Source organism: Odocoileus virginianus, chromosome 2 (genome assembly GCF_023699985.2).
Source record: "Odocoileus virginianus isolate 20LAN1187 ecotype Illinois chromosome 2, Ovbor_1.2, whole genome shotgun sequence".
Classification (NCBI taxonomy): Eukaryota; Metazoa; Chordata; class Mammalia; order Artiodactyla; family Cervidae; genus Odocoileus; species Odocoileus virginianus.
The window spans coordinates 27,164,093-27,191,963 of record NC_069675.1 but is presented as its reverse complement, the minus strand read 5'-3'; the positions used below and the strand labels follow the sequence as shown (position 1 = coordinate 27,191,963).

Here is a 27,871-nt window from a genome sequence, read left to right as displayed (position 1 = left end):
TAAATGGTTGTTGAAAATGAGATGCCCTGTCTCTAATAGGCTGAGAGATGAGTGTGTCTAAGGTGAGAGGTGGTTAAAAAAACAAAAAAGTTTGGATTCTCTCCCATGCTAATTGCAGTCAATTAGTAGGAGCTGTGAGGAGCAATGTGATTGGAATATAACAGAATCCTATTCAGGATTCTACAGCCATATGCTGAAAGGGGGAGAATGACAGATTAGCTGCAAGACACTGTTAAATCAGCTGATTTTAATTCCCCAAATGATTCTTGCTGAGCTTAATCACACTAACTGTCACTACCATCCTTGCCACAGCATGCCTTTACTGAGCACTTACTCTCCCTAAGTGGGCTTCTCCTATACATACATATGCATGCGTGCACACGCATGCACACACACACGTGTGAATGGGCACACACAGGTAGAAAAGCCTTTGTGTTGGCCTTCAGATATTTATAATTGGCTTGGAGAGGTTAGTTATTTGTGCATACAAATCTAAGAGCTAGTCACACTGTATATTCTGGGTGCCAAGTGAGAAGAGTCATTAATAAACACTAAAGGGGTTTGAATGAACCGAAGGATTCACAGAGGACATGGGATGTGAGAGCAGCAGCTGGAGATCTGGTTAACCAGAGAGGTGGGGCTTCGCCACCCCAAGCTAGGGGAACAGGTGGAAGGCAGGGATCTGCCCAGCAGCATCCAGAAAGTGGGCAGTGAAACTGAGGAGCTGACTGGGATCCAACAGAGGAGATTTTATTCTACAGGCCACTGGCAGTGCCCAAAGTCCCAGAAGAGGGTGGCAAAGTGGGGAAGCGCTTTCCTTGTGTTTGTAAAATTCCTTCCAGGAGCGGTCCATTTCTAATAAAAATCAGAATGGCTACCCCATTAAAATCTGTTGTTTCTGTTACTACTCAAAATAGTGCTTATGGCAAGTCTGCCGAAATGTCCATTCCTACACACACGGAGCTTGCTACATCACAAGAAAAGCTATACAACAACAGGATGCTCTACAGGTAATGAAAGCGAGGACAAGTGCAAGATACACACCCCAGGGAAGTTCCTGCCTAGCATAAGAGGAAACACAAAATGAAAACTGCTACTCTCAGAGAAAGAAACTTACTTCATTTATGGATGACAAAGACAGCAGGGATCCTAGGGTTTGGAGAGCAGGAAGACAGGGACTATCCCACATCATGCAGGACCAGTAGAAACCAGGGGTGAACTGGGAGGTGAAAAGGGGCAAATTCATTTAAGTGGGTAATTCCTTTTCGCTGGGACATAATTACAGTGTGCTACAGAAAAGTGTTACTATAGCAGCAACCCTAGGAGACATTCATTCTGGCAATCCTAAAGGCAGCAGCTTTAGATCTTCTACATCCCCCAATCACCTCTGAAAGATGCAACCACTTTTGAGGAGTAACAGTGATGGAAGAGAAGGGACAGCACTTCACAACCTTTGGCATGGACACATGGTCAGAAAAGCCCATGGGTGATTTGGGTAACCGTATCTTCTGCCCTTCTAGTAACCCTCACTGTCACATATCACTGCCCTGAGCGATTCTGGGGTGACATGAAAAGCTAAAGTCAGATAGGCAACCAGGAAGACCCTTCAGAGAGGCCCAGTGTGGGTTTAAAGGATTCAGCCAATGACAAGGAGGTTTATGGCTAGAGCACCGGTATTTTCTCTTTGGGTCTGCTGTGCCTCTGACTGTATCCTTATCTGGAAGATTCTCGAGTGCTGTAATCTCAGTGGCAAGCACATTGTCCATGTTCTTAGATGATGGAGACAGGTAAACATACACGTTCCATCCTCAGGATTCAAGGACCACAAAGAGCTGTCAGTTCCATCAACCCACTTAGCCACCCAGCAGCTTTACAAGTGAGGACTTTTCACCACTCCCTGATGGGAGGTAGTTTAACTTTCTAATGGGTTTATAGAGTCTTTTAGCCATGGTTTCTGGGTAGACTGTCTTCCTCACATCACAGCAAGGGCATTGAGGGAAAAAGCATGGTATGGGAAGCATTTACTCAAATATGTAGTTTGGGAAGGGGGCCGTTAATCAGAGCCTTCTGTTACAAGGACCCCAGTAAATCCCCCTAAACATTATTTCCTTCACTTACATTTTTTTAAAAAGACGGCGAGCTGGAGGAGTTTGATATTTTCTTACAGTTTCCTTTTTCCTGACTCTCTCTGCACAGGATGATGTAGTTGTTTACTTTAAGGCTCGGGAGTCAGCCAGTATTGTATAAAAAGCTTTCCCACATACAAACAAAAAAAAAACCATAATAAGACAAACTCCATGATGTTTAAGCAATTAGCAACACATGAACTAGCTTGCTCATGCTCTCACTCCAGGATCTACTCTTCTCTCCTGCTGCAGCGGCCACGCACCCTGGGACTGGAGAAAAGGGAAGACTTTCCATTTCACAGGGAGATTGGTGGGGGTTGTTGTGAGGGGTGCAGGTGAAGGAGTGGGTGTGGGGACAGTGAATAAGAAAGCTCTTCACTGGTCCCATCACCAACCTTTTGTGAAATTAAATTCCAAACCTCAGTATGCCTATCCATAAAATGGGGGGGGGGGATGATAAAACTGCAAGAAATGTGGTCAGTCAGTCACACCTGAAAGTGGTTAACGTGTTATCTGAGGCAGCACAGCATGGTGAGCCCTAGGATAACAGGGTGGACACTGCTTGGGTCCAGATCCCAGTTCAGTTATTTATCAGCTGTGTGATTTTTGGAGAAGGTACTTTACCTCTCTGTCTCAGGATACATCTACCTTATAAGGCCCTTGTGAGGATTATATTAATCAAAATATGACAAGAGCTTTAAAAATGGTACATAGTAAATACTGTAAAAATGTCAGTTGCTATTATTTTGGGCTTACAGAAAACATTCTATAAATCTTCGGTGCTGGTGACGGCAGCAAGGAAAGCTATTTTCCATCGGTGGAGGGTATGGGCGAAGGAGGCATGGGAAGGGGCATGTCCCCCACAGAGCATATGTCAGGATCTGGAGAGAACATGTATGATTCATATAACAGAAAAGCAGTTCATTTATAATATAACTTTGTAGAGAGAAAATAAAGATTTCTATGGTTTTCATAACTTACCAATGAAATGTTTGACGACATCTTCTTGGCTATAAAACAAGATTTCAGAATGTTGAAAAACACCAAAGTAGTGGAGACTAGGAGAGATTTCTCCCCTAAGCAGAGCTGCGCGCTGAAAAGGTGAGGCTGGGTTGGGTTACTCCCTAAGAATTCCCATTCTGTGAAGGGGAGGAAGTCCTAGCCTGGGTTGAAGATGGGCCAGTGTTTCTGAGGATAACCTCGAGACTTCAGCCCCCTCTTGGCCTTGGTCTTGGGAAGGAGATAGGGTCTATGCTTTATCCTTTGAGTTAAACAGACCATGGGCCTAGTGGCTACACTTCCTGTCCTTGAGACAGACCTCACTGCCAAAGACAACAGGAAAAATGAGACTTTGGTGGCAAAATAATGCTATGTAGACACTGTCCTCAAGCTCATTTTTTACTACAGCAAGAATTTTTTTTGAGGCAATATCATTTAAAATGCTAATATCTATAGCAGTTAAGATCTTTTTCATGATCTTGTTCTCCTCTCTTCCCTTTTATTATATACCTACAGAAGAATATATAAAATATATAGTTCAAAGAATAATCAAAACAAACTTTTAGTCATGATGTGTGTATGCATGTGTGCTCAGTCATGTCCAAATCTTTGGGACCCCATGGACTGTAGCCTACCAGGCTCCTCTGTCCATGGGATTTCTCAGGCAAGAAAGCTGGAGTGCATTGCCATTTCCTTCTCCAGGGGATCTTCCCCACCCAGGGATCGAACCTATGTCTCCTGCATTGCAGGCAGATTCTTTACCTGCTCAGCCATCAGGGATAGGAGGTGGTTGCTGGTCTTCAGAAGCTGTTTTAACCCTCTCTGATTGCATCCCCTCCTCTACTTCCCACCAGGAGTAATCACCAGGTAGACCGTCCTGGTAATTATTGCCTTAAACTGTTTTTCTTTATAGTTTCATCACTCTACGTTTATCTCTAAACAATACATTGTTTAATGTTTCCTATTTGGGGACTTTATATAAATGCAGTTATGCTGCATAGCACTTTCTGGGACTGACTTCATCTTTGATCTGTGTTTCCTTCTTTGTCATCACCAGCTCTTCTAGTTGATATCTTAGTTTGTAAAAGTGCCCTTTCTCTTAAAAGACATCCCTTTAGTCTCCCTAAAGTATCATGACAGCAACTGAACTGATTGATTCTGTCCCCTTGGATGTGAACTGTCTGCCACAGTTCAGTAAGCTGTGGCCAGTCCCTCACCTTTTGTATTCAAATATTATTTCCACACATCAGAGTGACATTTTTGGTAGATTTAAAGATGGAAGAAATGCATTCAAACCTTCCAAATGATAACCATCCTCCAAAAGGAGGTATTTTCCCTTAAGCGCCATATACTTCATATTTTTTGCAGTTTTCTATGTTTCTTCCATTTCTGTCCAACTGCTCACACTCTTCTCTTGTCTTTCCTTACCTATGAAGTCTAAATGTTCTTTTTTATGGAATTAGGATTTTAAGTTTCAGATCATTAACTTAACCTTTGAACAACTTGTGTAGATTTTGACAAAGCCCTCCAACTTAATACTTTCTCCTTCCACAAAAATGTCTATTTGGATCAAATGGGATTTTTACTCATAATCCTACAAAGTATTAGGGCCACTTCCTACAGATGAGGAAGGAGCATCTGAATGTATGCATTTGGGGTTGAACTTAATGTCTCCGAGATCCAGGAATTAAGGAGCAGCTCAAAGAGCTAAAGAGAAGCTCTTCAGCGGATGTGGATGCACAGGAATCACATGGTTTTGAGCTGGAAGCATCCATCTATCATTCTAAGTTTCTGGAGAACCCTGTTTGTTTCTGCCCGTGGCATCCACGAGATGCTGACTTCCTGTGTTTGCCCAGTGCCGAGGACACTGGGCTCTCTTCAGTTCCCACGGTGATGGGCTGGCCCCATCCCCCTCCCGTCCCTCCAGAGTGTAATGTGGTTTAAAGTTGCAGAGATCAGCAATGGGACAGGCAACTAGAGGGAAAAATCCAAACTAAGTAAACAAGCAGAACTGCCTTAGACAGGTCTTGCTCCTTGTCACACAATAATGAGACCAACGGAGCCAATCCCACATGTGCTAATAGGCTGTCAGCACTGTGCTCCTCAAAGATAGATGGGATCCAGGGTTCTTACTTCTGTGACAAAATCCTTCATATGTGAGTGTCCCTCCCACTTGTAGGAGTATGTGCACTCCTCCAGCCCACTCACAGAACTTCTTCCTCTGACATTCTAAGCTAATTTCTGCATCACTCAATTTTACACAGAATATTTCTTTTTTTTTTTTTTTCTGGCTCATCTGTGCTCATCTTACCTTCCTAGATAGACAAGACATTCTTGGGATAAAGGCTGTGTCTTTTTTCTTTTTCCATCACTGGTGCACCCAGTAAGAAGCAAAAGACATACCAGGTAGTGGGGAAATACTGACTGTCTGCTGTTTACTAAAGCAGGATACTTGTTCCCTGGCTGATGGGATAGTTCCCTGTGTCTTCCTCTGCCTGTACTGCTCCTCCTGTGTGACCATTTTCAACACTTCAGGTCTCAGTGACTCTGCCCAATACCTCTACTCCTCAGCCACTCCACCCAGCAAACCAAATGTGTCTTGCCAACCCAAAGTTTTTTCCTAGTGAATTCTTTCAAAAACATTTTATAAAAGTAGTTGGCTTTGCAAGATGAACAAATCATACCTGCATTTATAATGATTACTTTTTTAAGCCATATTTTATTTTCAAGTTTTCTTCAAGTGAACCTACTTGTACTTCTTTGTTACATTCCCTTTCAATTTATACACACCAAGAAATATTTCCCATATCTCCAGTCAACTCCATGCAAAGTACAAAACTCCAGGTGAATGAGAGCATGGGAATATTTCAAAATGGATGGCAATGTGTTCCATTTGGTCGCATTTGTGTGGTTTTAGTGTTAATGTTGGTACATCCATAAAGCCTTCATAAATTAGTGCTTGATAAAGAAGGTTGAATTAAAAAAAAAAAAGAGGTTGAATTTAAGTTATTACTGGAAAAACAAAACCGGTGGCGGTTGGATAAATGGTGGAAGAAACACAGAGAACAAAGACGTCAGCTTCTTCAACCACTTTCATCCTCAGACTGTTACTATGCTGTGCCTTTTGCAGGATGAGGCCATAGTCCCCATCACCACCCAATTCACTCTCAGTGGGTCTGGCCACACCTACCTGTAGAGCCAGAAGGCTTCGGCTCTAAGAGCCAGGGCTGGGTAAAGAGCTTAGTTCCCTAGCAACCTGCATACAAGTGTTCCAGACAAAATGGATTACGTACTGCTGATGAATTCCAAGTGAATATCCTATTGACCCAACAAAGGAGTTAATTTGTACCTTCTGCCACACTACAGGGGTCAACTGAGAGAATTCTTTTTGTCTATGATCCCTCCTGGCATTCTCTTTGAATTGTCATGGTAAAATAAAAAGCTCTGATGGAGTCAAAAAGTGGATGGTTCAACTTTCAATTGCCTCGGAAAGAAAAGAGTCCTCGTAATAGGAAGAAGAGGGCCTGTTTTTCCTCCTCTTATTTTCTGAATACAATTTGGATTGCCTAAAATAATACCTCGCCCAGGAAGAGTTATTCCAGACACCCTGGGTAATAGACATAAACAGTCTGATCACTTCACTATAAGATAACCAACTGCTGTTTTTTTCACACCTTGGTCTCTTGAGATTTGGGTTTGTGTTCATTAATCCTCAGGAACCTAATATCCCCTGGGAACTAGGACAAAATGAAGTTTCTGGAAGCCAACGGCCTGGGTCTGCCACTTCCAGCTATGTGACCTCTCTTTGGGACCTCTCTAGGACCTCCCACCTAGAAGGTTGATGTGAAGATTAAACAAGTTAATACATGTAAAATGCTTGACATTAAACCTGGCATTTAACAGGTACTACTAAACAACAGCAACAATAATATAAATTGTTGTTCTTTTTGTTATTATTGATCCAAGGATGACCCTGAAATGGAAGGTGATGTTATTATTGATCCAAGGACGACCTATCTCTCTCTCTCATTTCTTGAATTAGGATGGCAGCCTCCAAAGTGAAACCACCAAGGGAGCAGTTCTAAGATGTTCTTTACTGGATCCAGGAACTTTTCTTTTCATATTGGGGAGTCAGCCCTAATATGTGACATACATCTCCCTCCCTCTCCCAGTGGCAAGAAGGAGACAAAAGGTCCAGCGAGAACCCACTGGACTCTTGGATAAATAAAAGCACTCAGAGAAACCGCATGGAAGCTAATGTCAAGGTGGCCCACTTGCACCACCGAAGCTCAAGCCACAGGTGAGACAGTCAGAAGGACACGCTACCCAACTTCTAGGGACAAACAATCGCAGATGTGTTCTTCACGTTAAGTAGTCACACTTCTAAACTGACTAGCTTTTATAACTGAGAAATAAAAATGATATAACAAAGCATTCATCCTCTAGCTGGGCACAGACATTTGGGAGAAGAGATGGCTCTTGGTACTCTTTTGCTTGATGCCCTCCCGAAACACATGCGACATGACTAGACAGGTTAAGAGACTGGTCCCTAGCTGTAGTTAAGGACATCTGGACTCAGCTTAGGGGACAGGTAATGTATATTTTCTCCTTATGAAGCTAGGTTCATAAGGGGGTTCAAATCTAACAACCATGGTTTCTCAGCTCTGTTTTGTGAACATTTAGCCAGCTGGTCAGAAAAGGTCATCCCTATAGGCTAACTTGTCGGGAGAACCTGATGGGTTACTGTCTATGGGGTCACAAGAGTTGGACATGACTGAGTGACTAATAGGATAATAGAAATGTGGCAAAGCTCAGTCCAGCTTGGGGGTGGAGGACTTACCTATATAAAGCATATTGAAACTGTTAACTGAACAAGACAGAAGTGGATAAGACAGAGGCTAAAATTTATCCTGCCTGCTGTGTGCTAGAAACTGTGCTGTGCTTTTATAAGACAATTGTAACACCTCATGGTAGATCTCCTGATGTGGGACCTTTAGGCATAGAAAGCAGGTTTGAATTTGGAACCATGATGTAAAACAATAGTCCTGTGAACGTAAAGGCATTGATCAAGGTAGGATCATTTACCGAATTAAACTTTGAAAAATGAACACTAAATAGAGCACTTTTCATTTGATTTTATTGTTGTTCTTTTCTTGCTCATGTATCAACAAGTTAGTTTGTAATGATATGGTTCCCAATGAGTTGAGTTTTCACAGATCTTTAGAATCAGATTTAGGAATCTTGTACTGAAGATAATGTCATCTCCTCTCTTTGTATACTTTCCCAATCTTTTATTATGAGTGAGGAAATCAATGCCCAGAGAAACATCTCAATCAAGGATCAGCGGCAGGAGTCAGAGCTAGAACCAGAGTGTCTTTCCTCACAAAGCCCTCTTTCCCGGAACCCATGTTCCTTACCAATGAAGAGGGCACATATGAACACAAATAGCCAAATGGGACATAGCCACCCACTGGTGAAACCTTGAAAGTCAAAGAATCAAGGGCCAGCAGGGTTATCTGAAGTACCTGAGACCACTGGAAGAAAAAGTTTAGGTTAAATGAGAAAATCCTATTGCTGGGCTTCCCTGGTGGACAGTGGTAAAGAATCTGCCTGCCAATGCAGGAGATAAGGGTTTGATCCCTGATCCGGGAAGATCCCACATGGCACAGAGCAGGTAAGCCTGTACATCACCACTATTGAGCCCGTGCTCTATAGCCCAGGAGCTATAACTACTGAGCCCACATGCCATAACTGTTGAAGCTCACACACCTGGATCCTGTGCTGCAGAGAAAGACAGCCACCACAATGAGAAGCCCGTGTAACACGAGCAAGTTGCTCCTGCAATTACAGAAAGCCCAAGCAGCAACAAAGACCCAGCACAGCAAAAACAAATAAAAATTATATATATAAAGAGAGCCCATTGCTTAAGCTGAGTAATCTCAAATAGACTGGGTAGAAGCTTCTCCACAAAATGCCCCACGTAGAAAACAACAGTCCACTATCAAAATTCATCTTGGATCTAAAAATAGGCACACACACAAAAACAAAAATAATAAATTCTGAAATACAATAGATGAGGGGATATGGGAGGCCTTACATAAACCAATAAGGAAACTAGCTTTGTTTGGTGAACAGGTTAGATAAATTATACCTCTGGTTTTAGATTTCAAGCTGAAACTTTTAATTTAAATTCAAACATTATGAACCCATTGAACTGTGGGCAAATGACACCTTAGAAGTGGATAGGTCACTTAACCCAACTGGCTGCAACCTAAGTTCTTGTTGCTAACCAGCCTGGGGTTGTACAATTGATATTTTCCAGAGGATTAAATGCAGTGCTCCACTTCCTTCTCAAGCAGGCCCACCTTCCTGGATGCAGAGAGGAAACTGAACAGCCTACAGCAACTCTTCCTTCAGAAGTTCTCCTCCACCTCCTGACTTGCGGGTTGTTGAAGCAACCTCCACACAGGTAGATCAGCTTTTTATTTTCCCCTTTAATCCAAACCACACAGAGCTGCCCCACTTTGCTTCAAGTCATCACTGCCTATAAAACCTTCAAGGAATCCTTTACTTTCAGGATAAGTTCAAGCTCCTTGTTTCACACTTTAAGAACTCCAGAGCTTAGCCAAACTCTCCTTATGAAGTGGTCTTTCTCATATCCTCCCAAAGTGAGCCCATTTTTCCAACACAACACATCATCACTCTCCCTAAATTTGGGGTCAAACTCCTCCCTCCCTCAAACTTGCTGTGTCCTGCTCCTCAAGTTCCCTGAAGTAATTCCTGCTAACTCCTCACAGATCACACTCCTCATCCATAGTAGTCCTTCTCTCCCATAGGAGGCAAGGGTGGGGATGGTTGGTCTGAATTCCAGCTCCATCACTAAACTATGACCCTGGCCAAAGCTCCCCTAGTCTCAGCTTCTTCCCCTCCCCAGAGACAGGACAATACCTATACTCCATGAGACTTGGGTAAAATTAAAGAAGTTAGTTCTCGCACAAGCCTTGCACTTAACAGGTACTCAGTAAGTTTTTCCTTCCTTTTTATCACATACTGCCTCTATTCTAAGTTACTGCTTATATCTATTATACCATCTGTCCTTGAACGTAAGGGTCCTAGTTCCTGTTATCTCCCAATGGCACCCAATAAGGTTCTAGTACAGAGCAGGGTTTCATGGTCAACTTGCTTGTCACTGGAGTAATGTGATAACCCAGCTACATTCCCTCTATCTTTCTCTTTCTATGGTGGAAAACCTTCCTCAGTGAGCCAAAGTGGTTTCTATTAATGATTCAACCAAACTAGAGACAGCACTCACAGAGAATAAAAGAAATGTACAATAAGTTTTGAATCTGCTTGCAAAATTCTATCTCTGCCTAAGTTCCGGGAAGGTGCCCATTTTAATAACGTAAGGACATATATAATGGAAATCTTCAAGAAATGATATCTGTGTATATATATCTGATTCTACATAGATAGGTAAGAATCATCAAGACTTACTCCAAACTGTCAGCAGAAGTTACAGTGGCTTTACACTTTTTTCCCCCCCAAAGTATAATACTTTCTTCAAATGGTATCTTGGAACACCAACATGAGAAGCAGCTGAAGGTACGACTTCTCTGGGTGGATAGGAGGAGGAATACGTAGGCCCTCTCTTCACAGCACACCCAGGGTCTGTGTGTTCAGATGTGTGTGTGCGTGTGTGAATGCACATACACACACACACAGAAACTCCTCAGGCACGTCCGCAAAATCTAAGTCAGAAACTACAGCTTGGCAGAATAAGCAAATCATGTAGGAGGTGGGTAAACATACTCCACACTAGTGAAAAAAACATCTACTAAACAAACATATACATGTATATGATGTCAAAGGAATTTAAATCTTGTTCTACAAGATGCCAATGTCAGAGGTTCTGCAAGTTGTACTCAATTTATGTTACAGAAAGAGAGAAACATAAACAGAAGGAGGCCGTTCTGCTGCATGGAGGTGAATGCTCTCTTTGGGCATCGCTGGGCAATGCTTTCTGGTTCACTTACCACTAACATCAGCTCCACGGGAAGCCAAGCATTTACTGGTGACCTGCAAGCCCCCAAATTCAGGATTTCTCTACGGGATGCCCTCGGATACTGTGAACTTTAGAAATCATTTGGTTAAAGAATATTTTGTGACAACAGAAATAACTTCAAAATACTGTTTGGTGAGACAGTTGAAAATATGATACCAATTTAAAAAATATATGTATAGACAGATATGTAATTTTAAACTGGAAATATATACACCAAAATGTTAGTAGTCGTTAGAACAATTCTTCCGGTTCTTCTATAAATTTATCACAATTTGTACAATTAACAAATATTCTTTGTCATAAATAATAATAATTATTATTATTATTATTTGGTGACACCACACAGTATGTAGCATGTTAGTTCCCTGACCAGGGATTGAACCTGAGCACCCTGAAGTGGAAGCATGGAGTCTTCTGGACCGCCAGGGAAATTCCTTACTATTATTTTTAAAGGCCAAGGCCAATGGTTTTTGGAGGAGAACAAAGCAATGAATTTACTACTAAATCTCTGGGCAGGTGGCAAGGTGCCCCATCATGGCCACAGCATGATACACAGGGTACCTAGTAGATGCTCAATAAATAGTGACTGAATGGGCAGGTGTGAGGGCTGCATCCTGCTCCAGCCCATTTTGTATATGTTCCCTGCACCCATGCCCCATTCCTCCTCTCTCTCCTCTCACAGTTTCAGAAAACAGAAACGTTTCCAGAAACAGGCTGCAAGATTGAGCTACTCTCACCAGCTTAAGGGGCATTTTATTTTTTTATTCCAATCTCACTAAATCTAGGTAAAACAGAGCTGTCACTCTTGAGACCCTTTCTGATGTGTGTGACAGCACATGGGGACTGGGGAGGGGGTTCGGAGATGAGGATATGTGATGCAGGGAACCTGGATAGGAGGGAGGTGTTGGAGACAGAGTAACAGTAGGTGAACAACAAGGGTCAACAGGGCACCTTGATGCCAAGCTGGGTTCCGATACAGACTTGCATGACTTCTCTGGGTCTCAGTTTTCTCACCCATAGAAGGAAGTGACCTTACTTATCTCACAGAGATGTAATCACAAATGTGTAGGATAGCTGAGCTAAATGAAATGAAGGCAAAAGTGACTGTCCCATTTAAACGCAAAGTTTCCTTGGAAGAAGGAAGTTGCCTGAGGTAGCAGCATCTTGGATTACCCGTACATTACTTCACGTTCACACATACACACACAGGTATCTCTCTGCCCCAGGGGGTACATGAACCATAAGGAACTCTACAGCCTTTCCTTTCATCATGCAGAATGCATCCTGTTATGATACCTCTGTGAAGCCTTCCTTGATTATGAAAACCGTGCTCTCTCCCTACCTGGGGTGGGAACCCCTGGGTCTGCTGCACACAGACATACCCCTCCCCATCACACACACACACACTCACGCTTCCTCTCCTCTCTCCTTCCTCCCCACTGCCTCCTCCATCTCAGTCCCCACCAGCCCTCCACAGGCTTCAAGTGACCAGCAATTATAACCCCACTACTCTGACAGAAGACCTAATCACAAAGTCTTGTAAGGCCCCATAGTGATGCATACACTGCAGCCCTCACTGAAGATGTTTTGTTGGCTGATTAAAAGCCATGGCTCTGTTGACCAGCTTGCTCTAGGGCAGGATGGTCTTCAGAAGTAAAGAGAGTTTGCTGGAGTCTCATCACTTTGGCAATAGACTCTGCCAACGCTAAGCCTGTACGCTCTACCATAGACCTCATTTCACTGAAATTTGTTAGAAACTATGGAGGCTCTCTCTTTTATTGGCAAACATATTGATTCCCAGGTGTCTGCCTGACCCACAGACCATCTCACGGTATTGAACCTCTCAACATACTCTTGCCAGACACTTGTCAATCCTATCAAAGCCTCTCCAGCCACTCCGATACCACACTGCCCTGGAAGGCATGCTCTAGTACAAAAGAGACCCATACTTCATTCTCAGCTCTTTTATATTTAATTTGACATAGTCACCTCTTTAAAAAGAAAATCTACCAGTGGCCTAATTCTTACTCTGCTTTTTGCTTTCGTGTTTGCTGCTCTTCAGAACTGACAGTCCGAGACAAGAGACATCCGAGTTCCTTGAAACCACAATGCTCCCCCTGCATCAACACTCCTTTCCCAGAAGTTTTCACCCCCTGCTCACACAGCTTATTAAAACTCATTTGAAAAATATCTCTGGTTGCTTTTTAAGGATTTTTCCATCCTGCATTTCCCTCAGGGTAGCGAGGGAGGTTGGCTGAGGGAGATTATTTAGTTCACCCTCTGTTTCCTGCTAAGCGACTCACACTGACCAAGCCCTCCACGAGTCTTCTTCCCAGGCCTGGCAGGAAATGCCAAAGGATCGGGGATGGGGACGATTAGGTAGAGACTCTCATTTTGAATGAGAAAAAAATCATGACAAATTTACTCAAGTCAGGTTGCATTGGAAGGGATGATTTCACAATGGAGATCATATTCAGCAGCTCAAAATGCCTGAGAATTTTCTTTCTAATAACCAGAAAAAAAAAAAAAGCAAAAACAAGCCTAGCCCTAAGTGGCTCTCCCATCCCCAACCTTCCATGGATAAGGGAAGGCAGAAGAGGCAATTCCTGAAATCATGCCTCCTCCTAAGCCCTGACATTAAGTAGCCCATAACTTAGAGCCCAAAGAAGCAGGCTCCCAGTATTGCCTTCCCCTCTCTACCAATGAACATGTGATTCTGCAGATGCAGGAACCCCCCTCTTCATTTTCCCAACATCGTCCCTTTCTTCCTCTCCTTCACTGCAGTTGTTAAGCCATCAACATTTCCTTGGAAAAAGCAGGACACACACTGAGGTAGAAGTTCTAGTGTTGGAAAAATCACAATGAAAATGAGAGTAGGAGATCTTCATAAGCATCTTCATAAGTAGTCATAAGCATCTCTTTTCCATCATCCTCTTTACAAATGCTACCCATGCTTAAAGGTCAAGTTAGGTGCCACCTCCTCCAGGAAGCCTTCCCAATAGCCTTTGGCAGAGCTTCAAATGAATCACCTACAGAGCTCCACTAGAAGAGACACTATGCTGGAGAGCATCACTTGCTGCTTATCTATCTCCCCACTAAACAGCAACCTTTATGCATTCAGAGTTAGTATGTTTTGAGTTGTGTAGCCTCAGTAATGTCTAGCATACAACAGGTGCCCAATAAATACTTGTATATTCACTGAATTAATTATAAGCTTTACTGCAGTGGGTTGCTATACCCCCCTTCAGGGGATCTTCCCAACTCAGGGATTGAACCCAGGTCTCCTGCATTGCAGGCAGATTCTTTATTGACTAAGCCACCAGGGAAGCCACATATTCTTAAAGCAAGAAATTACTGTGTGTATGAAAATATTAAATATGCTGTTAATCTAACATCAACCATTAAAAATAAGTTTAGAATATGAAAATTTTAGTTTCTCATCCACATCAACAGCTAGTACAATGCTTATAATTCTTTATGACTATGTCAAAGAAATGCAAAAAGGCAAAGTGGTTGTGTGAGGAGGCCTTCCAAATAGCTGAGAAAAGAAGACAAGCTAAAGGCAAAGGAGAAAAGGGAAAATAAACCCACTTGAAAGCAGAATTCCAAAGAACAACAATGAGAGATAAGAAAGCCTTCCTCAGTGATCAATGCAAAGAGACAGAGGAAAGCAATAGAATGGGAAAGACCAGAGATCTCTTCAAGAAAATTAGAGACACCAAGGGAACATTTCATGCAAAGATGGGCACAATAAAGGACAGAAAAAGTATGGACCTAACAGAAGCAGAAGATATTAAGAAGAGGTGGCAAGACTACACGGAAGAACTATACAAAAAAGATCTTAATGACCCAGATAATTAGGATGCTGTGGTCACTCACCTAGAGCCAAACATCCTGGAATGTGAAGTCAAGTGGCTTTAGGAAGCATCACTATGAACAAAGCTAGTGGAGGTGATGGAATTCCAGCTGAGCTATTTGAAATCCTAAAAAAGAGATGCTGTGAAAGTGCTGCACTCAATATGCCAGCAAATTTGGAAAACTCAGCAGTGGCCACAGGACTGGAAAAGGTCAGTTTTCATTCCAAACCCAAAGAAAGGAAATGTCAAAAAATGATCAAACTACTGCACAACTGCACTCATCTCACATGCTAGCAAAGTAATGCTCAAAATTCTCTGAGCGAGGTTTCAACAGTACATGAACCAAGAAATTCCAGATATTCAAGCTGGTTTTAGAAAAGGCAGATGAACCAGAGATCAAATTGCCAACATCTGTTGGATCATCGAAAAAGCAAGCGACTTCCAGAAAAACATCTACTTCTGCTTTATTGACTATGCCAAAGCCTTTGACTGTGTGGATCACAACAAACTGTGGAAAATTCTTCAAGAGATGGGAATACCAAACCACCTTATGCCTCCTGAGAAATCTGTATGCAGGTCAAGAAGCAACAGTTAGAACCAGACATGGAACAATGGACTGGTTCCAAATTGGAAAAGGAGTACGTCAAGGCTGTATATTGCCACCCTACTTATTTAACATCTATGCAGAGTATATCAGGTGAAATGCCAAACTGGATGAAGTGCAAGCTGGAATCAAGATTGCTGGGAGAAATATCAATAACCTCAGATATGCAGATGACACCACCCTTATGACAGAAAGAGAAGAGGAACTAAAGAGCCTCTTAATGAAAGTGAAAGAGGAGACTGAAAAAGCTGGCTTAAAACTCAACACTCAGAAAACTACGATCATGGCATCTGGTCCCATCAGTTCAGTTCAGTTCAGCTGCTCAGTCATGTCCGACTCCTTGTGACCCCATGAACTGCAGCACACCAGGCCTCCCTGTCCATCACCAACTCCCAGAGTTTACTCAAACTCATGCCCATCGAGTTGGTGATGCCATCCAGTCATCTCATCCCCTGTCGTCCCCTTCTCCTCCTGCCCCTAGTCCTTCCCAGCATCAGGGTCTTTTCTAATGAGTCAACTCTTCGCATGAGGTGGCCAAAGTATTGGAGTTTCAGCTTCAGCATCAGTCCTTCCAATGAACACCCAGGACTAATCTCCTTTAGGATGGACTGGTTGGATCTCCTTGCAGTCCAAGGGACTCTCAAGAGTCTTCTGCAACACCACAGTTCAAAAGCATCAATTCTTCGGCACTCAGGTTTCTTTATAGTCCAACTCTCACATCCATACAGGACCACTGGAAAAACCATAGCCTTGACTAGACGGACCTTTGTTGACAAAGTAATGTCTCTGCTTTTTAATATGCTGTCTAGGTTGGTCATAACTTTCCTTCCAAGGAGTAAGTGTCTTTTAATTCCATGGCTGCAGTCACCATCTGCAGTGATTTGGGAGCCCCCCAAAATAAAGTCAGCCACTGTTTCCACTGTTTCCCCATCTATATGCCATAAAGTGATGGGACCAGATGCCATGATCTTAGTTTTTTGAATGTTGAGTTTTAAGCCAACTTTTTCACTCTCCTCTTTCACTTTCATCAAGAGGCTCTTTAAGTTCTTCTTCACTTTCTGCCATAAGGGTGGTCTCATCTGCATATCTGAGGTGACTGATATTTCTCCCGGCAATCCTGATTCCAGCTTGTGCTTCCTCCAGCCCAGCATTTCTCATGATGTACTATGCATACAAGTTAAATAAGCAGGGTGACAATATTTAGCCTTGACGTACTCCTTTTCCTATTTGGAACCAGTCTGTTGTTCCATGTCCAGTTCTGACTTGCTTCCTGACCTGCATACAGGCTTCTCAAGAGGCAGGTCAGGTGGACTGGTAAGCCCATCTCTTTCAGAATTTTCCACAGTTTATTGTGATCCACACAGTCAAAGGCTTTGGAATAGTCAATAAAGCAGAAATAGATGTTTTTCTGGAACTCTCTTGCTTTTTCGATGATCCAGCGGATATTGGCAATTTGATCTCTGGTTCCTCTGCCTTTTCTAAATCCAGCTTGAACATCTGGAAGTTCATGGTTCACGTATTGCTGAAGCCTGGCTTGGAGAATTTTGAGCATTACTTTACTAGCATGTGAGATGAGTGCAATTGTGCAGTAGTTTGAGCATTCTTTGGCATTGCCTACTTTGGGTTTGGAATGAAAACTGACCTTTTCCAGTCCTGTGGCCACTGCTGAGTTTTCCAAATTTGCTGGCATATTGAGTGCAGCACCTCACAGGGTCATCTTTCAGGATTTCAAATAGCTCAACTGGAATTCCATCACCTCCACTAGCTTTGTTTGTAGTGATGCTTCCTAAGGCTCACTTGACATCACATTCCAGGATGTCTTGCTCTAGGTGAGTGATCACACCATTGTGATTATCTGGGTCGTGAAGATCTTTTTTGTACAGTTCTTCTGTGTATTCTTGCCACCTCTTCTTAATATCTTCTGCTTCTGTTAGGTCCCTACCATTTCTGTCCTTTATTGTGCCCATCTTTGCATGAAATGTTCCCTTGGTATCTCTAATTTTCTTGAAGAGATCTCTAGTCTTTCCCATTCTATTGTTTCTTTCTATTTCTTTGCATTGATCCCATCACTTTATGGCAAATAGATGGGGAAACAATGGAAACAGTGACAGATTTTATTGTCTTGGGTTCTAAAATCTCTGCAGATGGTGACTGCAGCCATGAAATTAAAAGACGCTTGCTCCTTGGAAGAAAAGCTATGGCAAACCTAGAGCGCATATTAAAAAGCAGAGACATTACTTTGCTGACAAAGGTCCATCTAGTCAAAGCTATGGTTTTTCCAGTAGTCATGTATGGGTGTGAGATTTGGACCATAAAGAATTGATGCTTTTGAACTGTGGTGTTGGAGAAGACCCTGGAGAGTCCCTTGGACTGCAAGGATATCAAACCAGTCAATTCTGAAGGAAATCAGTCCTGAATATTTATTGGAAGGACTGATGCTGAAGCTGAAGCTCCAATACTTCGGCCACCTGATGTGAACTGACTCATTTGAAAAGACCCTGATGCTAGGCAAGATTGAAGGCAGGAGGAGTACAGGATGACAGAGGATAAGATGGTTGGATGACATCACCGACTCAATGGACATGAGTTTGAGCAGGCTTCGGGAGTTAGTGATGGCCATGGAAGCCTGGCATGCTGCAGTCCATGGGGTTGCAAAGAGTTGGACATGACTGAGTGACTGAACTGAAGTGAACTGATGTCAATCTTGAAGAGCATAATGCCCTGATAAAGTAAGAATTATGCCCAGGGATTTTTTTTTTTTAGTTGTAAGAGGGAGGGCCTGAGAGAAATGAGGCTACTCTATCTCAACTGGAGTAGGCAGTCTTTTTACCTCCTTTTCATACTATATGTTTGCTACACAATTAAATACAGTTTTGTAGATTTTTCCAGCTGTTTCAGGTGACTCTAGCATCCCAAAGAGCATAGGGATAATTCCAGTCAAACACACTGGTGTGAATTTGATTGAAACTGAAGATACTGGCTTAATTTGAGGGCCTCCTGCCTTTTCTCACAAGGACTGGAGCCATTTCATTTGCTTTTTACCTTTCAGATCCCATGGAGAATGATCAGAGCACAGGAGTCAAGGACAGGTGGGCTTGGCACAGAAAAGGCCACAACATTATTTAACTGTAACTTGGTCATTTAGCGGGCTGTAGTAGCCAGACCTGACGTCACAACTGGCGCCAGAGGGTTTACACAATCATTGCCACTGGTCACCATACCAGACCTGGGACCTTACACACTTCCAAGTCCTGTCAGGCAAGCTGTGTAGTGCATGGCCTGAAGCCCTGCGCAGCCTCTCGGGAGCTTCTCAAAGGAATGCTTTCATAGGGGCTGTTTCTTCTACATACCAAACAACAAGGGCTCGCCTAAAAATAATTAAACCCGACTTAACACTCTTCCTGCTCTCTGTGTCATAATTAAGCAAGAATGAAAGAAATCTTAATAGGATTGCAAGCAGGTCTTGTGTTCCTTAATCATGTGTTAGAGACTTAGTCAAAACAGGGTTATGAAGGCTCAGAAACACCATCCTTTCTTTTCAGGAAAAGCGAAACTAAAGCTGTCCTGCACTATGGCCCCTGAACTCAGTTCCATTCCCACTCAAGTCCTGTTCCCGTCCTCCCCACTCTGCAGGGCCTGGATCCAACTCCTTCCTCACCTCCAGACTCTAAGGATCACCCTCTCCTCTGAGTTTTCCTGGCTTGAACACCTCCACCCAGAATGTAAATACTCAAGGCTGTTTGCTGTGGAAGTTAGTATAACCTCCTCATGCCTTACTGAGTAACGTCCTCCACTTGAGAATCACCTTCCTTTTGGCTGATACTCCACAACCAGAATCTACCGCAGAGTCAGGTGAATATCAGTTATTCTTTAAAATCATGATGGCTGCTTGCCATAGGAAAAGCCACATTTTCTAACCATTAGGCTGGGAGCTTATTCAATGATCCCTCATAAGATTCTTTTCACTAGTAAGCTAAGGTCTTCAGTGAGGTTAAACTATGATTTGCTTTGGAAAAATTAGATGAACATACTGTCATGTTAAGTGAGATGTGCCATGGTCAACTGCATGGTTTGGGAATTGCTCCCTTAACTGTGGCCACCTGACATTGGCCTAAGAAAAATCTCTGAACTACAGAGGAAAGCCCCTTCTCTCCCCAGCCTTACCCTCTAGCCACTCAGACACAAATCTCCATGTCATTTGGTCACTGTTCTGCCACAAAGGAAACCCACGGTATCATTAGATACCATTTTCTGCTTCAAGAGCAGTCGCATAATGAGGACCCTAGCGTTGATATTCTAAATGCACAGAGGAGAACACTGCTGACCCTAAAGACATCAACCCCACTCCTCATTCACCAACACTGCAAGGAAGCAGAGCCTCCGCTGAGGCTCCCCAGGTCTACCACATACAGGTCCCCACAGAAGGTCCCTACAGTTAGACTGGACTTCTCTCGGGATGTCGGACCTCTTGGCAATGTGTCCAAAGAAAGAAAGCTAATGTGGAGCCCTGCTAGGAAGGCAGCTCAGATAGTAAGAGATAAGGCACAGCTGCTATGGGCAGGGGAAGATGCGGTAACACAACATGGTATCAGAGCAGTCCCCACTAAACTGGAAGTCCCAGAGATGAGACGGTAGCTCGACTGCCAATACCAAGTGTCTGTGGGCCAAAGATTTACTTCTCTGAAATCTGATTTTCACACTGGTGCAAAAAGAAGAATAGAGAGAATTTAAAAAAAAATCTCCCACCCCTCCATCTCTGAGAGTAACCAGCTACTATGTGTGAGGCCTTTGATAGGCACCATGGAAAATAAAGAAATACAGGAAAAGTCTCTCATTAATTCAGAATTATTCTCAGGCGGAGAAAAGAGGAAAGCTGACCTCATGGCTGACTCCATGCTTACAGATTATTTTCATTTCTTTACTGCCACCTTCTGGTCTCTAGGCACCTACATGGTAATTTTAAAATGCTACCTTAAATTTGTGATTCATGATGGATTTTTTTTTTTGACCATGCCATGTGGCTTGCAGGATCTTAATTCCCTGACCAGGGATTGAACCCCCAGCCATGGTGGTGACTTGTTCACATCCTTTACCTCATATGATGGTACACAGATTAGACATAGTTCAGGTGGCCTTTATTGTATTTTCATTTGATCTGAGGGCAACGACAAACTTAAGTGATTTGCCAAGTGACAAAAAGTTAGGAGCAGAGCAAGGACAAACCATGTCTGCTGTTTTCTCCAAGAAGCAAACACAAGGGTTATTCATTTGACTTTCTTTGTCCAGCTACACTCATAAAGATTTCTATCACCCTCTCATCCCTTCACAAGTACAGCCTTGAGTGGAAAATCCCTTACTCTTAAAAAAGAGAATGCTGTTCAAATATTCCCTGATCTTTTCAAGGGTAAAATTCATTCCATTTTACAAGGTCCTTGAGAAAAGAATGTAGGGGATCTATGATTGATTTTTTAAATTTTATCTGACAGTCAAAATACTAGTATCCTCCAGCACAACCCTCAGATGGCAGTCCACCAGCTTCCTCTTAAACATACCTTGGTCTGGAAGCAGCAATAGAGTTGGGTTAGGTATGGATGTTTTCGAGCCAGAGCCAAAATCCGCTTCTCTGTCATCGTGCAGTCTACATCATCATCCTGAAGGATGACATCCTTCTTTAGGACCTTCACAGCATAGACTTCATCTTTGCCTTTGAGCTCCGCCAACATGACCTGTAATTAACCAAAACCACCCCGTAAGTCTATATATATATAGGAAATTAAAAGAAACCCAAGTCAATACCAAATGCTTTAAAAACTAACTCATTTTATCTTTAATTTCAAATAGTATTGTAGTATTTAAAATGTAAAGACTATCCATCCCAATACAGCTACTATAATTTATTTGTTTTTAATCTCTAGCACTGTGTCCAGGCAAAGAAAAATTCAATGCACATTTGTTAAACAAATTATATGAACATATTAATAATTTTTCATATGTTCATATAATTTGTCATACTTGCAATGAGTACAGCAAATATAGTATAGATTTTTTAACTGAACATTATTTCATAAGCATTTCTCTATATAGTCTCCATCATATCATGGTTGCTGATATTCAAGTATATCTATAACAGTTTATTTAACCATGTACTTCAAACTAGTTTCATCCAATTATTGGTGGTTTAGTCGCTAAGTCATGTCTGACTCTTGCGATCCCATGGACTGTAGCCTGCCAGGCTCCTCTGTCCATGGGATTCTCCAGGCAAGAATACTGGAGTGGGTTGCCATTTCCTTCTCCAATCCAATTATTAAGTATTATATAGATAAATTGCTTCAGGTGCTTTATACATATAACTTTTCTTTCTTTTAGATCACATCCTTTAGAAAATCTTAAAAGTGAATTATAGAGTTAAATGTGTACATTTCCTGACTTTCAAAAAGGAGATACTATATAATCTGCCACTAGTAATGTAGAAGTATTTTAGTTTTATGTACATTCACTAATGTGGTGCTTTCACATAAAAAGCTTTGCTTATATAATGAGTGTGAAATGTTTCCTCAATGCTGTTTTAACTTGTAATGAAACTAAAAATCTTTGTTTTCTAACTATAATTTCTTTTTGTGTGAATTATTATCCTCTGTCCAGTTATCTACTATTTTATACTACTATATTCTTTAGGAATCCTTATGAGCTTGGTATGTAAAGTTACTACCACTTTAATTTCTGCAAAGGTTTTTCTAAACCTGCCATATGATTTTCTGTTATTTTTTCTATTGAACAAGGTCCTCTATCTTTTTGTAGTTGAATCTGTCCTTGTTTACCTTTATGATTTCTTTTATAGCTTTAAAACCAGGAATGTGATTCCTTCTCCAGAGAGTGAATTAACAGCTCTATTTTCTTAAAGTTTTCCTATCATTTGATTTTTTTGTACTCGTTTCCCTACAAATGTGACAAGATTTTCTCCCATTAAATAACTTGTAAATACAGTATTTCAGTCATCAGAGCTAAAGAGCAGTAACTCAGAAGCTTAATGATGGCATTCAGGATGTTACCCTGAAGACGTTTGTCACCCACATACAATACAAAGTCTTTAAAACTGGCTCAAACTTTGGCAGCAATTTTTCTGAAGAAGCAACCCAAATGCTCCCAGGCCATTGAGGTTCACATCCTGCTTATATCCTATGGAAACCTGGAGCCTCTGAACCTGCTTCTTTCCCCTTGAGTCTTGCTCAGAATTAAACCAGGTCCTGCTTACATTCCAGAGTTATGTCTCATCAGAGGACTCGGGTCTGCTTCTTACATAACCAGTCTCTGAAGAATTTGATTGCTTCAGCCTTTGCTATTAGAGTCAATCCCACCAATGACTTTTGCTATTAAATCAAAGCCAGCCACAGTCTCAGGATGAAATGTGGCAGGTAAGATGGCTGGGAACCAGGTCTCATCCTCTGGGGGCTCCAGAAAGCTACTTCCTCTGTAGAGAAGTGGAGCAGGTCTATAGCTTAGCCTGCAGAAGTCCAGGATGCATGAGGGCATGGGGCCCCCGGGAGCTCCCAGAGCCAGGCACCTGGCTCCAGAGCATGGCCACCTTGCTCTAGGAGGTCCTAGAAAGGTGACTGCCATTGATCCCAGGCATGGCTTTGTGATAAGCAGGGAATAATCAGGGGTCTAAGCTGAAATGTTAACCAGTTTCCTATCTTCTAAAATAAACTGGGGTTATTTTATCCCTCTCATCCCACCTTCAGAATGCTGGCTGGTCACCATGAAGGCTTTAGTGGGCACACTCTGCACCCATGCCCCAGATCGCTGTGTTGGGCTCAGGGGAGCAGGAGAGGAGAAGGGCCCCGAGGGCAGTGGCCCCTGATCCAAGACCTGAGATGGCTGTGCCCATTCTCTCGCCACAGGCGGAGGATAAAAAAGACATTTAATCAGTGCCAGAAAAGTCACTTAAAATAACATTTAATTTACAAAGTAATACACTGTAAGATTTCCTGAGCCTCAAGTTCACTCAGGGCAGAGATGCTAGAATTAATTTCCAAAATTTTTGTAATGAATGAAAAAAACAGAATTTCAGACGGATCTCTGAAAGGAAGAAAGCTCCCAGGACTACTGTTGACAATGGGAGGTCAGGCACACAGAAAGCAATTTAAACTGCTCCGAGTGCTTTCTCGCTCGCTCTCTCACTGGGTTCCTGTTCCGATTTGACAAATGAGAAAAACTGAATCCCAGAGAGCGGGAATGACTACCCTGGAGTCCTGCAACCCGTGAGCAGCAGAACCCTGGTTCCTGTCTGCTTGGCCTCAGGCCATTTTCACTCAACCAGGAAGGAAAACATAACCAGACCAGGCTGAAATGTTCATCACTTAATTTTGGATCAGACCGGCAGTTCTGCCCTTGCGTGCCACAGACCTTGCCGAAGCTGCCTTTGCCCAACACCTTGATGAAGTTGAACTCATCCAGGCCCAAGCGCTTGGCCTGGCCTTGCCGGATTTCACCATTTTCACCCAGGCTCGCCAGCTGACCATCGGTGGACGAGGCTGCCCTGTGCTCCTCCCCTCGATTGTCAAATGACAAGGCCTTCCGGATGTTGTTTTCAAGTTCTTTTATTTCTAGGACCAAGGGTGACAAGATATTGCGTTAGTGCGCACCTCACAAGCCCTTCCTGTTAGGATCTGATATTCAAAATGTTCCCCCTGCACATGACTCTCAACCCCTCCCTCTGGTTCTTCAGAGCAACAGACCCAGCGAGGCATTCCTGTAAGTCCCTTCATTTGCGCTGCACACTTTCACTGGCACCTAATTAATGTACAGCAAGGCCTAGGAACACAAAGAGGAGAACAACATGGTCCCTGCCAATCCTCTCCTTCAGATCTGCCTTTTATTCTGGGACCGGGCCACCTCTCTGAAAGCCCCCTTCTGCTGGTAGCCTGTTGCATTGTTCTAGGTGTAATGTAGGAATCCTGGCCTCCCAAAGGCAATAGGGACCCTTCAAGATTCCTTTGAAAATTAAAACAATGACTAATGGAAAACTGCACAGTTTACCTTCTAAGGGACTTTATTTGGCTTTATTGCTGGGTTTATTCTAAATACCCATATTCCATAAGGTTATTTAACCAAATGAGCAGTGGGCTTATCGTTAACAAAAGAATTGTGTCCCAAGAGTGACATGTTGCAAATTTATCTTGGATGGGGCAGGAATTCCTCAGCAGTTTCATAACTATGACATAGCCTTGCGCTGCTGCAGAGTATGTGACCTGAACTAACCTGGGGATGATAATGCTGGGTGACCCTTTGACCTTTTCTATTTGAGAAAACTTTGTTGTTAGCTATACATTCACCAAGACATACACTCCTTTGTGTAGAAGTGGACATCTTGAGCAGAATCCAACTTTAAAAGCTGCTTGTGAATAACTGGGATCACAGGGGGGAAACAAACTATTAACCTTTGGGAATCAGAATCAAGCAGGAGTGATCAGCGGCTGCTTGACATAAAGACAACTTTGGCTCCTTTACAGAAGGACTGAGGCCTATGAAAGCTCCATGATCTGCAGGCTTGACTTCTCTGAGATGTGTCGGGACAGAGTGCAGAGGAGAGGTGAGGACAGCTTCCAAGTCTACAGATATGCCCATGCCAGCTCCGCAGTTTTCTATCACTTACTCTTAACTAAGTATAACTTTTGCTCTCAGCATAGAGTTTCTGCTCACAACTTGTAAGCGAGTTATTAAACGAATTTTGGAAGACAGAACTTGGATATTAAAACTTGAAGAAAATATCTTTCTATGTGTTCTTACAACAGAGAGAAGAGGAGTTGTGCCTTATTTCAGTTCTACGATAATGTACTGTCTTGCTAAGAAGGTTTTCACATCTATTTGTCCTCACAACATGGCTGGGAAATACTGTACCTTCACGGACGGGGGACAAAAAGAGGTCCTGAAGGGCATGGTGTCCGGCCGAGGCTGGACAGCAGGCTGGACAGGAACCAGGCCTACAAACCCAGTTGCCTCATGCTTGCCTGGGGTTTCTTTATCATGTGACTCTGTCCCCTTGAAGCTCTCAAAGGAGCTCTCAGCCTTAAAAAAGCAAAACCTGAAAATACTCCCATTGGACGGGGACAGCATCTGCTTGTTTGGAGGCCCCGGGGAACCACTGGATTATTTACAAAGGGCTCAAACCTCTTTTGAAAGGAAGCAGAGTATAAAGGTGCAGAAAGTTAATCAGAGAAGCATGAAGAGGGACTCAGATCAATTCTTTTGTGACCTCAGGACTGGCATGCCCACTGCAGCTGTTTTATTTACTTCTGGGGAAGAAGGGCTGGGTTGCAGTGATGACCTCCACCGAGGGTTCCATGGCAAGGCTTCTGAGAATGGGGTCCCTAGGCCATAAGGGGTGACATCTCACCTATACCACTGACTTAGTTCCTGACCTTTGGACAAAACTTTTTAACTCTCTGCCTTCCACTTCTCACCCTGTAACCTGGGGACAGTAGGGGAGCACAGACAGAGAGTTGGCTTGAGTGAAGAATGAGGATAAGGAAGACAAAAGGGGCTATAGAACATCAAGGCACTATTGTTCTGACTTGTTAATGATTATTCCTGTTCTGCAGATGCAAACATCCCTTTCCAGGGAGATCTGGTTCTGGTTACCACAGGGGAAGGTCTAAAATGTATATATCCTTCCTCAGTCTTGGCATCCTTGGATGCTTGCAGAATTCAGAAACCTTTGATAACTCTCAGCATATTCTGATGGAGAAGGAGACATCCTGAGCTGAGCTCTAGAGGGGAGTCAGGTGCAGAGCTGGCTTCTACCAGGCTCTGCCAGCTTCACCTTCCTATCCCCACCCACCCATCTCCAGACTCCTGCCCTGATCTCAAGTTTTGGGTATGATGGTGAAGTTCAGGGAGGAAGGAAGTCAGATACAACTCAACTGAGCGGTGCTGATGGCGGCTGGGAGCAGAGCTGGGCAGTGTGGTGAGAGAAGGGCTGCGCTCTCTGCCTCTCCTGCACGTGGAAGCTGGAAGATAGGCGAGAGAAAAGAAAAGAACCACAGCTCCCCACCTCTCTCTCTTCTATCCTGCCTGGGAGTGATGTCAGGGTGGCAGAGCCATTTAGTGCCACACTCTCAAGCCTTGGACTCCTTGGCCTTTCCAAGGACAGAGCTCAGAGGTAAAGAAGCAAATCTGAGGGTCTCACCCTGGTCACAGGGGGAGGTGGGGGCCGACTTGGATCGATCTTCCTCAGACGGTGAGCTTCCAGAAGCAGGCTGTGGGGACTCAGCACCAGCAATGAGCTACAGAGAGGGAGAGAACGAGGGGAGAAAGGGTTCAGAAAGGAGATGGGGAGTTTCCCTAAAGTCAAAAGCATCGAGATATGATGCCAGGGGCTATAGCAGTCCCTGGTGCACAGTAGCTCTTGCTGAATTGATCATCTGAAAGCAGAGACTCAAGGGTTCCTTTGTCAATTAAAGGAAAGAAAACAAGTGATGTCAGCTTGTTTAATTTTTATTCTACCCAAATACAACTGACTTTTCCAAGAAAAACTCAACCTTACCCCTTCCATGAAACTTCTCTTGCCTATCCAAGCAATGCTAGTTGTCTCATCCAGAGCAACTTGACAGCTGCTTGGCATTCATTCCCTACCTTGTTCAGCTTTATTTAATTTGGGATCTCTACTCAGGTAGACTGTAGGTTCTCTGAAGGTTAAGAGCCTATCTAGTATTTGTATTGCCCCTGGAGATCGCACAGAGTGAGGCACATAATAGAAGCTCGATAAGCATTTTCAGATGTGTCAATATTTGTCGGCAATCAGGAAATCTTTAGCAGGACATCCTCCATGAAGTCTATTTCTTGGCCTAGATGCTGGTATATTCACACTAAGTCCCCATTAAAGGCAGAAGTCTGCACTCAGGAGATCACAAGCACGTCTGTTCCCCTTTATTCTTGATCTACCCGCTGCGCACACACATCACTTCTGGATGATCAGCTGCTTGCAAGGGGCGCTATGGAGGTAACTCAGGCTCCAGAAAGCCTGACGCTCCCACGTAGAAGCTCCCTCAGCTTCTGGCCAAGGGCACTTGTCTCCCATCCTCTCGTACTAACTCAAGGTACTACTTGGTTTGCTTGACTTTTTCCAGCTTTTGCATCAGAAGCAACACAGCAGTAAAACTCTCAGGACTGAAGTCTCTTAGTCTCTGACTCTGCTCCTTCCTTATTTTCTCCATGTTGACTTCTT

The 27,871-nt window shown here is 43.1% G+C and overlaps 1 protein-coding gene across 3 annotated transcripts in view; it reads right to left on the bottom strand.

Moving 5' to 3' along the window:
- PRKCE (protein kinase C epsilon) overlaps positions 1–27,871 on the bottom strand; it is a 534,046-nt gene that overhangs the window by 146,624 nt on the left and 359,551 nt on the right. For all 3 annotated transcript variants that reach the window (XM_070477675.1, XM_070477668.1, XM_070477678.1), the window contains 3 exons: positions 26,834–26,930; positions 24,052–24,251; positions 21,201–21,374 (listed from right to left, as the gene is read on the bottom strand). In XM_070477675.1, the coding sequence (XP_070333776.1) occupies positions 21,201–21,374; positions 24,052–24,251; positions 26,834–26,930 (471 nt within the window). The remainder of the gene's footprint in view (positions 1–21,200; positions 21,375–24,051; positions 24,252–26,833; positions 26,931–27,871) is intronic.